The sequence below is a fragment of the Bombyx mori genome, chromosome 19 (genome assembly GCF_030269925.1).
Source record: "Bombyx mori chromosome 19, ASM3026992v2".
NCBI classification, from domain to species: domain Eukaryota; kingdom Metazoa; phylum Arthropoda; class Insecta; order Lepidoptera; family Bombycidae; genus Bombyx; species Bombyx mori.
The window spans coordinates 10,460,745-10,473,436 of record NC_085125.1 but is presented as its reverse complement, the minus strand read 5'-3'; the positions used below and the strand labels follow the sequence as shown (position 1 = coordinate 10,473,436).

The 12,692-nt window shown below is 38.6% G+C and overlaps 1 protein-coding gene across 3 annotated transcripts in view; it reads right to left on the bottom strand.

Annotated features, from left to right (window-relative positions):
• Window positions 1–12,692, bottom strand: part of SC1 (voltage-dependent cation channel SC1) — a 207,907-nt gene that overhangs the window by 66,268 nt on the left and 128,947 nt on the right. For all 3 annotated transcript variants that reach the window (NM_001258361.1, XM_062673803.1, XM_062673804.1), the window contains 1 exon segment: window positions 4,592–4,800. In NM_001258361.1, the coding sequence (NP_001245290.1) occupies window positions 4,592–4,800 (209 nt within the window).

Genomic DNA, 12,692 nt, shown 5'->3' with positions numbered 1-12,692 from the left:
GGCGCTCGGGCAGTTGTTAGCAAATCCCACCCCTCTTGGCTGAGCCTTTGCTCGCCCACCTGTCCTGGTGAAACTGGAAAGGCCTTCGGGCCACCAGTAAACTTTCAATCATAAAAAAAAAAAAAAAAAAGACTCCAAATTACTTCGACTGAAGTGTCGAGACGTGGTTAGACTTCTCACAAGCGAAGTTAAGCTAGTTTGTGTTAGCTAAAATTTTGTTAATGTGATGTTTTGATTAAAAATAGGTACATTTGAATAAGCATTTTTATGACTTAATCTGCCGCTTCTTTTATATTGTTTGTTAATATATTTATTATAATATTTATTATCTATTATCGAACAAAGATCTACTAAGAATATAAAGTAAAATACCACACTCAGAACTACTTGAGGTAAGCATTTTTGCATCGATGTGTATGTAGTTGTTTGTTAAAATTACGGTTTAAAATACTTAGTCTGGCCATAAATACTGTTACAATTAAAAATAAACAAAATATTACATTTGAATTTGGAATCTGTCATTTTTATATGATTGCTCATAGAGTTCTCATTTTGGCGCCAATACATTGTACAATATTCTGCGATATTAAAATGGAGTGGGGTGATTAAGAGAACCGAATCGCTGTGATTGCATTACACAAAGTAGGTATGGAGCCAAATGCAATTTTTAAAACTCTCCATACGCTTGGTATTAGTAAATCGTTGGTGTACCGGGCTATTAATAGGTGCAATGAGACCTCTTCTGTTTGTGACAGAAAAAGATCTGGCCGTCCACGTAGTGTTCGTACGAAAAAGGCGGTCAAAGCAGTAAGGGAAAGAATTCGAAGAAATCCTGTCCGAAAGCAAAATATTTTATCTCGGGAGATCAAGATAGCACCTAGAACCATCTCGTATTTTAAAAGATGACTTAGGACTTGCAGCCTATAAGAGACATACTGGTCATTTCTTAACTGATAATTTAAAAGAGAATAAGGTGGTAAAATCGAAACAACTACTGAAGCGGTACGCAAAGGGAGGTCATAGAAAAATTTTGTTTACGGATGAGAATTTTTTTACAATTGAGCAACATTTTAACAAACAAAATGACCGTATTTATGCTCAAAGCTCTAAGGAAGCTTTATTATGGCCAGACTAAGTATATATAGTATGTCAAATGTTTTTTTTATATTGCTTTGTTGGTTGGACGAGCCCACGGCCCACCTGGTGTTAAGTGGTTACCGAAGACCATAGACATCTACAGCGCAAATGCCGCCTTATACCTAAGTTCTAAGGTTACTGCTTCACGGCAGAAATAGGCAGGGTGGTACCTACCCATGCGGACTCACAAGAAATCCTACCACCAGTAAAAAGCTGGGTCTTCACAGGCACTTTTATGCCTATCAATGACCAGGAGCTAGTCTGATTATACTAAACGAGTAAGCGAGCTGACGGGGCTCAATCTAAGAGACTTTGCTAATATTTGGCCTAGCAAGAGCGGTGCTTGGTTGAATCTACCACCGAATCGGAATTACAACTGAGTCCCAGCGAAACTCAATGGGTAGTGTCTATAAGTTAGGTTGCACGTCCAACTCTTTCGCATTCGACGAATTCGACGAGAACAATGCCCGGTGGTTGTAAATGTCTAAAAGCACCGTGAGTGGATTGGGAGGATCCGATTTGATAAGCATGTCTAAGTATAGGACGACGGCGGCTATGCGTGGCCCGCCATCTAGATCGGGAATGTAATTCGAGACGACTACGATAAGAGGGTTAGCGTGCTGTGACGCCTTCTAGAAGAATTAAGCTGACTTACGAAGAATTGCCGAGTACTGACTAAGATCCCTTTGTCATGTTGCTGCGTGGATTACAAATTAATTAAAGTTCTTGCAGCTTTGTCGTAGTTTGCCTGAACTTTCCATTTCATCTTAAGAGTATCTGGAGATTGTGGATGAGCGCCTTCTTATTTAAGAAAACAGTTTTAAATTTAGAGTTTACACGCTTGTGATGCCGCCTCCTTGTATGTTCCAATGAATCCTCCTTGAAGCCAGAGGAATTTCAAAAATGGAACAGCGAAGAACGCAATTTTTGAATTTGTAACTCGCACATGTTTACATTCACGCTTCTTAACGCGCAACACCGAAAATATTAATATCTAAATTAAATCTAATTTTTACGACCGCTATCGCTTCATAGGTACCAGAACTTTTTTTAATATTGTCAAGTGCTCGCCTTCCGTTTGCTACTGAATATCCATAAGGACCCCTACCGCTGGAGAGTACGGGGACTTGGAGAACATTAGGTGAGCAATGAGTCTTATGTTTTCTGATTAAGGAGTGTTTTCCTATATTCATCGCGCTGCTAAATTACCCTTACCGCCCATCGCATCGCGTAATTTGTACACAACACACCAAATCGGATTGGATCAGTCAGGTGGCTTGTTTTTGTATTTTTACAAAGTACCCGTAATTCGATTTTTAAATTACTGCAATGGATTGCTCAAGCTGAACTTAGTCTGGAAACTAAGTTCTTCTTAAGTGTATAGAACCTCATCAGAAGAGGTTTTGCGTGTGATCTTTATAAGAGTGATCTGGTTTTCGATAAACACCCAGGGTTTTCTTTTAGATGTACTCTAAACAAAACATGTTTGCAATTCGTTTTTAGGATTTATTTAACTAAATGTAAAAAATATAATACGTGAATTCTCATATTAAGTTTTTATGATTGTTAGAACAAGGAATTGAGCACAAGTACATTCGATTAATAAGAAATATATATAGCTGCAGCAGAGCAAGAATCCAACTAGAAAAGAAAAGTACTCCTTTCAGAGTAGAAAAAGGCGTAAGGCAGGGAGACCCTCTATCTCCGAAATTATTCTCCGCAGTATTAGAATCAATCTTTCGAAGACTCAATTGGGAACATCTTGGAATTAATATAGACGGCCAACTGGTATCACACTTAAGATTTGCTGATGACATAGTGTTAATGGCCAAAACAGCAGAAGAGTTAACCAGAATGATAAAAGAACTTGCGAAAGAAAGTGAGAGAGTACGGCTGGCAATGAATCCGGAAAAAACTAGGGTGATGACAAACGGGTACAAACATACTATAGATCTAGGAAACACTGAAATCAACTATACAGACGAGTACGTCGAATATCTAGGGCAGCTCATAACTCAAAAAGATCCTACGCAGAGGGAAGTGGACAGAAGAATTACAAATGGCTGGAAGACATACTGGAGTCTAAGAGAGGCTATGAAAGATAAAAAGCTCCATATAAACCTAAAAAGCAAACTTTTTAACACCTGCGTACTACCTGGTTACATACGGGTGTCAGTCATGGTCCTTAAATCAGGTCACCTCAAACAAACTAGCAACCTGCCAGTATGCAATGGAAAGGAGTATGCTAAACATTAAAAAGTCCGACAGAGTAAAATCGTCATTAGAATCAAAACAAAAACTACCGATATAATAAGCAAAATCAAAAGACTCAAATGGCGATGGGCTGGTCACCTGGTAAGAGGACACGACAAATGGAGCAAAAGGGTGACATGGTGGTACCCAAGGGAAGGCAAAAGTAAAAGAGGCCGACCACAGAAAAGGTGGGACGATGACGTTAGACAAGTGGCAGGAGTCACATGGAACAGAGTGGCTCAAGAAAGAAAGGAATGGAAAAGGTTGGAGGAGGCCTTTGCCGCCTGGCAAACAGATCTAGGAAAGATAACCAAACAACAAATATTAGTTTAAATTTATTCATTAAGTTTTAGTTTTTATTGCTAGATTTTACATAAGTTTAAAAATCATTGTACTAAGAGATCTGAATAAAAGGCTATATTATTATTATTATGATTGTTAAGAAAATATACAGAAATCTCTCATAGTTCGGAGAAATCTTTTAAAAGGACCGAAATAATATTAGAACACTTGCAAAAAATAAAGCGATCCGTTCATGTTATCGATAACACTTGCACGTCATGTTATACAATTAAATTTAATGATGTTTAAGGTGAATGATACCTTGCTACTCGTGGTTGTATCAGGCAGCTTCACTTAAGTTAAGCCCCCACTTTTTTTTTAATAATCCTAGTTGTCAATTGTAAAATTATAAAGAAATCGATTTTCGAATCGAAGAAAGAAATTGAAGTCGTCGTGGCCTAACGGATAAGACGTCCGGTGCATTCGTGTTGAGCGATGCACCGGTGTTCGAATCCCGCAGGCGGGTACCAATTTTTCTAATGAAATACGTACTCAACAAATGTTCACGATTGATTTCCACGGTGAAGGAATAACATCGTGTAATAAAAATGAAACCCGCAAAATTATAATTTGCGTAATTACCTCTGGTGGTAGGACCTCTTGTGAGTCCGCACGGGTAGGTACCACCACCCTGCCTATTTCTGCCGTGAAGCAGTAATGCGTTTCGGTTTGAAGGGCGGGGCAGCCGTTGTAACTATACTGAGACCTTAGAACTTGTATCTCAAGATGGGTGGCGCATTTACGTTGTAGATGTCTATGGGCTCCAGTAACCACTTAACCCACAGGTGGGCTGTGAGCTCCTCCACCCATCTAAGCAATAAAAAATAAATAAAAAACGTTTTGTTAAATCAATACTCACTCAGCTTCTTCGATAGTCTCCGACATGGCGAGGAAGACACAGTTGAGAAGGATTGTCGCCATGACGAAGTAGTCGAAGTACTGATTAGTGGAGAGATAGACGCAGGCTCTTCGGACCGGAGACCAGGGTGACCACCAGAACAGAGATCTCGTAGCGGTGAACCGATGTATGTAGTTCTTACGGAATCTTTTTGACACCACGCAGAATGTCTGCAAAAAAGAAACATATATTTTTATTATTTACTAGCTGTAGCCGTCCGCTTCGCTGGGTATTAAAAATTAACGTTATTATTTCTCAGCCCCACAAAGATTCTCATCATTAACGCCCCCGCAACTGGTGTAGGTGTCCAACACTCATATAAATGTTAGCCTATCCATTAAGTACATGTATTTTCTACACGGGTACCAAGTTTCAAGTCAATCAGATGCATGGTTCAGTAGTTATAACGAAACATCCGTAAAAACCACTGTAGATTTATATATTAGTATAGATTTCGGTTTCCTCATAATATACATGTCGGAGACGGTCATTAATTTGGTAGCTAAACGAAACGCAGCACGATTGCGGTATCGTCGGAACTCGGCTAACTTCGTACTACGAGAAAGCCTAGCCGATGGAGGCGCGTAGACGCCATTACACATCCAGCCTTCTTGAAGAGCCTACGTCCTACGAACTGACATTCGTTTTCGTTTGCTTAACATCAAGAGAAGATTTCTAAATTGTTCTAAGACAGCAAACAAGATTGGTGTACTGAATATTTCTCTTAGCTCGATCACCCTATTCGCCCCTATGATGTCTGACGATGGTGTTAATAATTGTAGCTTCTCCGACATACATATACATAATTAAAAGTAATATTACGAAATTTACGAAAACTGTAGTGTTCGAAATATCGGGAATAATATAAATACAATAAAAAACGCAAGATTAAATCGTAAAAGTAGTAAAATTAGATATCTATCAACAAACTCAAGCGCTTTTTTAGCGTTGCAGTAAATCAGCACGACGCGACGTAGTCAACTCATGTGCATACACAATATGCCGTATCACCAGTAAATAAAGTTAATCTTTCCGTTATGTTAGTCGCTTAATCATAGAAAAGAATTGAGTCGAAAAATAAGTTAAGGCTTCGATAGGTCAACGGCCGGGCCATTATTATGTAAGGCGTGGCCTATATTGGGATTGTTTGTATGAGACGGACGCGTTATTTAGACGCCACCTTCACCTATGCTATTAATAATTTCGACTCAACTAATAGGTTCCCGCTTGTGAGCACTTTCATGTTTAAATCGGAGTACATCTTGCATAATACATATACAACCCAGCTAACTACCTCTATATGCTTGAAACCTTTTAGCTTGAACATTTAGCTAAGTTTAATATTATGACAACAATAGTACTAGTATTGATTAAGGCGCATATTTTTGTTATTACGACAAAAAAAATCCCGCCACATAAAATTGAAAATCAATCGATCACTCAACACAACCACTGATCCTGCACTGCCTCCGTCCCGAATTCCCGATCCTGCGGACAGAATGGAAAACAGTCGACGTCGCCCAAAACACGTCATTTCGGATCCTCCCGATCCACTAACGGTGCTTTTAGGTACTTCAAGCACCGGTCACCGTTCTCGTCGCAAGCGACGGGTTCGACGAAGGGCTCGACGAGTAAATGAACTCTCAGACACAGCCCACTGAGTTTCTCTCCGGATCTTCTCAGTGGGTCGCGTTTCCGATCCGGTGGTAGATTCTGCGAAGCACGGCTCTTGCTAATGTTCGTGTTAGCAACGTCATCAGGTTTGAGCCCCGTGAGCTCACCTACTAGTTAAGGTTACGCTGAAATAGTCTCTCAGGCTCATCAGCTTAGGTAGAAAATGTTTCTCGCGAACATCAATAGCTCGCCGATCCACCTTTTGAGGCCTACCCACGAAACGTCTTGAAATGGATTGAGCGTCGGTACGCGATTAAAAAAATAAAAAAAAAGATCTCGAAAATGTTCAATTAATAAATATTCACTGACGCGTTCGTGAAGACTAAATAAATCAAAGAAACGTTTTCATCATAAACATTTACGTTAAAACTTTCAGGAGCGGCGCTGAAAATATCGATTCGGCCTTGCTTTTTGCTTTAATTGTAAATCGTGAGTCAATTGATAAATTCAACGTTATCAGGAATGTTTCGTGGATATAATAAAATATAAACGTGAATGCATTGTTTGCTAAAAGTACCTAAACGTGCGAATTTTGAAAGCGTTTATAAGTACTCTCATTACTCAGTACACGTATTGTCACTCATCACTTTTAATTTTATTACTCTGATGCTCGAATCTACCCTTTGTGCTTTATCTGTCTTTTTTACTGCGTAATTAAATATTAAGAGCGCATCGATGATATTAATTTTCCTCTTACTTTAATATCAAGCGTTTTTATAACTATCTCACTGGATATTAAAATTATAATGACATTTGTATAGTGTCCATAAAATTTTGCAATTTCGTAAATATGGTAGTAATCATTGTGAGGCCAATTAATGCTTTTGGAATGATAAATTGGGCGTGTGTTTTTATTTACAGCTTCGATGGGTGAACGAGCTCACAGGCCACCTGATGTTAACATCGACAGCATAAATGCCGTCACCCTTCTTATTTTCCGAACATCATTCGAGGTGTCCCCGCCAAAGAGCACTCCGGGTATGTGGGACTTGACTATCAGACAGATGTTAGGAGCAGACTGCGGGCCCCAAGGATGTTTTTAGGGTCTAACCCACCAAACGGCTTCCCTTGCACTCTCCTGGTGCCCGATCTCCGCCCTAAGTCAGAACCAGGTGGGTTCCAGCGGTCAACACTACAACCAGATTCGCGGTGCCACTCCGATGACGCCCAACCGACGGAATGTGGAGGCGATCGTCGACGAACCAACGAGGTCGGTCTCCGTGGTATGGCAGCCCGTCAGGCCACCCGAGCGGTGCCGGTGTTTCAGGATACCTCACTGGGCCAGAACCACCCTGCCGGCTGCCAGGTTGGAACGAGTTACACTGCCGACCGAGTTGCTCTTCCACAGTACGTCCGGCGACGACAGCGTTGACGATAACTCGGACCCCAGCTGCCGACGCGTCGTCTCATCGTCCTGGTGCCCGGCCACCCCATGGTCACCCCATGATGATTACAGGTCACCCCATGATGATTACAGGGAGAGGACTCCACACAGCGGCTGGAGCTGGACGTACGCCCTCCTCCGAATCCCAGCTCGGCGACGGTGGTAGAAGAAAGAAGAGCTCTCCCTCTCTCCTCTTCCCACACCACTTTCCGCGAGATGGTGGATTCGCAGAAGTCGAGCATCGCCTGCCAGGACTCGTCGCTGTACATTGTCGTAGCCAGGATGGTCGGCATCGATAGTTTCGGTCCTATGTTTACGACGAGGACACGTCGCTGCTCCGCGAAAGCGGGACAGTACGCGAGCATGTGCTCCGCCACGTCATCGTCGCAGTAGTGGTACTTCGGTGTCGGCTTCCTCCGAGCGACGAGGTGCTAGTAGCCCGTGAGCACCTACGTCCCCCGAAAAGTGAGAAGTTCTCGATTGCGATTCACTCAGTCCGAGTGGACTGGGCGGTTTGCATCGACAGTCTGTCACCAGGTGGCGAGACCATGCCTCGAGCCCGAAATTGGGGCCTCCTCGCTTGAATTTTCGCCGAACTGGGTTGCCGTTCCCCCTGGAAATGCCGCTACCCACCCTAAGACAAGAGCTTTAAGATTTCAAATTTGCAGTACTGCGGCATCCTTCGCCATCGTTCCAATCGAAACGCATTAATGCTTCACGGCAGAAATAGGCGGGGTGGTTATAGACATAATGATTTATTCTAAAAAAAATTTTGCTATCTACTGGCATCATGTCTTATTACACTATGTTATATCGATGTAACCTTTAGCATAGAAATAGCAGGATTTTGTTGAAAAATTTCAAAACGTTTCTCGCAAATCGTATCGTTATTTAATTCAGTATGGGATTAGATTGAAACTATATATAAATTCAGTCTTGTTAGCGCGTCTGTATTATATTTATGCTAAAACTTCTGTGAACACACGCCGACTTCGGTTTAGAGATCGTAATTTATGTTTCTGAAGCATCCACTTAAAGATGATGTTTCTTTAGAGTCGATTTTTCATTCGGTTTTAGCGAAGCGAAGAACTTCTGAGAAAATAAACGATGTAGATATTTAAATTCATAATTCTTAATAAACTAAGCTGGATACACATATTAATGGGACAAATGATGGATGTTTATACCGATAGATTAGTGCGGAATCTAAATATTAAGACAAGCACAGACTTTTTCAGTTTTCAGTCAGACAGTTTCTTTGACGAACCTTCACATTTTCGATGCGTGTAGATTCCGAAAACCACTTAATACTACGTGGGATTTAGTAGATCCAGTCAACTATGGAAATAAATAAAAAACCTAAGAAACTTCAGTGTCTTTTTCTACAGACCGGAAGTTTTAGTCAGTAAAGACCGATGGTGCCTTGTTTATAAGCTATTTCTATTTACCGACAAAGATTATATTTTAACTCATTAGTGTAAATTCAGAAAAATAAGTTTACTGTTCCACATTTTTAGTAAAACAAATACGTACTCGCAATTACGTATGCGCAAATGGGAGTTCAATTTATTTTCGTGGTCGTTGGTGGTGACATATGTGGTTTTTTCTTTAATATCTTCGAATTTCGACGTTTTAAACATACTAGAGGGCCCGCAGTAGTCGAAATTCGACTATAATTAATTGGAATTGTAAGGTTGTACACTATTATGATTGTATTTTATACTTCTATAATCACGAATTTCACCAAGACTACACTATAAAAAATATTAACAAAGACAAACAATATTTAATCTATTCTCAATTTGACAACAGACGTCAAGAACAAAAGTTTGACAATATATAGTATACATGCGTGTGTGCGTCAAATACATGGTAGTGTGTGTAATGTTTTCTTTATTGATTTAATGTATCTTTTATGCATTATTTAAAAAAAATATTAGCATTGTGCACTTCTTCTCTTCTCTATATTTTCGTAAAAAGGGATACAAAGTTTTTGCTTCACGTATTAATATAATAATATATTATGAAAATACCTAGTTACCGCGTAATTTAACATACAATAATAAATTTATAAATTGTCAAAATATATTGCATAGTGCAGTGTGTGTAGTAAGTACATCAAGGATAATTCCACACCATATGTAGTAATCCGTTGCGTTACGTCTTCTTTTTTAGTACTTTTGTTGGGCAGACAAACTCACTGCCTACCTGATGTTAAATTATTACTAGTTTTTAAGCCCACATCAAATGCTTTAAAATGTCACCTCTTACGGCTTAACAGTTACACCGTACTATTCACTGCATTGGATCTATCTATACTTTATAATCGATGATTTTTACTGTTTAAAATAATAATAATAAAATCTATTATTAACATAATTAATGTCAATGATAAATAAAACGTTATAAAATGTACACCACTTTGCTTGAGTAACTCTCAACTCACTGTTGATAGTAAGATAGCTGTAGAAGTCCTAAATGATACAGATAAACTACACGGGAATGCATAAATCATGAACAAAATAATATGTGTAGTTTAGAAATTGTAAAAGTTTTATTTATTTCTTGCTTAGATGGGTGGACGAGCTCACAGCCCACCTGGTGGTACGTGGTTATCGGAGCCCGTAGACATCTGCAACGTAAATGCGCCATCCACCTTGAGATATAAGTTCTAAGGTCTCAGTATAGTTCAACAGCTGCCCCGCCCTTCAAACCGAAACGCATTACCGCTTCACGACAGAAATAGGCAGCGTGGTGGTACTTACCCTTGCGGACCCACAAGAGGTCCTTAAACCACCACCAGTAAAAGTCAGCTTAATAAAAAATCGAACTTATAAAACTATTGTTGTTTGCGATCCTGGTCGAGATATTAGGCCAAAGTAATAAAATTATTGTATTCTCCCATCCATTCCTGATAAGAGTTAAATCCGATGTCTTGAGGTTGGGTAAAATTTTGTTTGGATAAAATACGTTACAGATTCAAATAAACACCGTTCCTAAAAAAACGTGGTAATAAACAAAGCCATTCAAGATAATAATTTTATTACGATTTTTTTTAAACATCTCTTCGATAGGTTTTATTAGAATCTATTTATTTATTTATTAAGTTGCACCAACAAAGTGATCATCGATACAAAACATTGAACAATTAACAAAAGTTCATGGCAGATGTCACCTCAATTATAGGTACAGTGCATTAACAAAAAAAGAAAAAATATTGAACTAAGATTTGATTACATTTGATTGATTGCTTAAGATTAAGCATTTAACAACCGATATAAAAAAAAAAAAAACTTTGTTATGAACTAAAAATAAGAGTTTTTTTTGTACTCAGCTCATAATCCAATGAATTTACGCAGAAAAAAGTAAATAAAATTAACCAATCAGCCTTGTTATTAAAAACTATAATACTACTTTTGTTTTACCAAAATTTTCCAACTTTCAAACGCAATCAAGTGAATAACCACGTTCAACATTGCCAATTAATTTCGTATGAAACTATTCGTTTCGGAAACTAGTTAGTTCTCGTTGTCTAGTCTGTCTGTTTAAACGTTATACGATAACGAACTGCAGTCTAATTAGCACTGCGAGCATGCCGAGACGAAGCACCTACTCGGAAATTACCGTTTGATTTATCAGAAAAACAAATAGCATTGTTTTGGGTGTCAGACATATAAATTAAACAGACTAACTTTAATCACACTCTGATTTAATCTGCCAATTTTACATCGATGCGTCTTATTCAACTACTGTGTTCTGACCGCCTGCATTCTCTTTTAAATATGTCTCAGCCGGCTATCCCCTCTTGACTGGTCACGTGGCTTTAGTCACGTGACTTTATAAGCAGTCAATTGAGCAACTAATAAACAATAATATTTAAATGTTTTGCAATACAAACCTCATATTTAATAATAATTCTTAATATCTATAGGACTTTATATAATCATATTAATATAAATAATCATAAACCTTACAATTGTTACGAAGATTTTCAATTTCGCTTCAGTCTAAGGAGAATATTCATTGGTGCTAGCGACTTTTCCGTAAACAGAACATGTGATCTGTATTATCATGTGAAAGTTGTTCAATGAAAGGGATTCAATGAACAACTTTCACATGATAAAACCAGTTAGCACTTCACAAGAGGTTTCGTGAGCTTGCATGCCCAGCTAATTCAAGAGTGTCACATTGTATAGTAAAAGTTTACCAATTCATCTGTTAGCCTAAGGGGCTATTTAAACTTCGCGCGGACCGGTCGGTGAGCCCACGAGCTCAATCTGAAAGAATTACAAACATTAGCCCTAGCAAGAGCTGGCTTTTGCTGAATATACTAGCGGATCGGAATCGCGACGCACTGAGAATATCCGGCGAGAGACTCAGTGGGTTATTCGCCTGTGTTATAACAACCCCATCTAGACATAAACTATGTTCTGATTTTTCCAATGAGCTTTCGTCTCAGATTTAACATAATTGTGTTGCAATTTGCAAAAAGCATGCGTCTTACTTATAATTTTTCTTATCTATAATACATGAAAAATATATATTTTTCGTAGGGACACGGCATAAAGTGAGCTTAATAATATCCATCGTTACAAAAGTCGCAGTTCGTTAAAGTGTCGAGTTTAATTATCATAATTAAAATTTATTGAATGTAAAATTACGCGTCGATGAAACATGAATGTTGTTAACATTATGGCAGTGTAAGTAATTATAGCAATTAAATGAAATTATAGACGGATGGTTATTGAACTGGGTAGTGGTAAATCCGTTTTTAATAAGCTTTTATTAGCTTCAGATGTATGTTTGTAACGGAATCTTTGAACATGATTTTGACTCCCTTTAAAACGTCGAATTAACTCGAAATTTGGTATACTTATTAAGGACCCATGAGAATTCAATATTAAAAAAATAATTGAAAACAAACATTTTGAAAAAAATGAAATTCAACTAAAAAATGAAAAATATAGAATAGTTTAAAAAAACTAACAAAATACGCTTTTATAG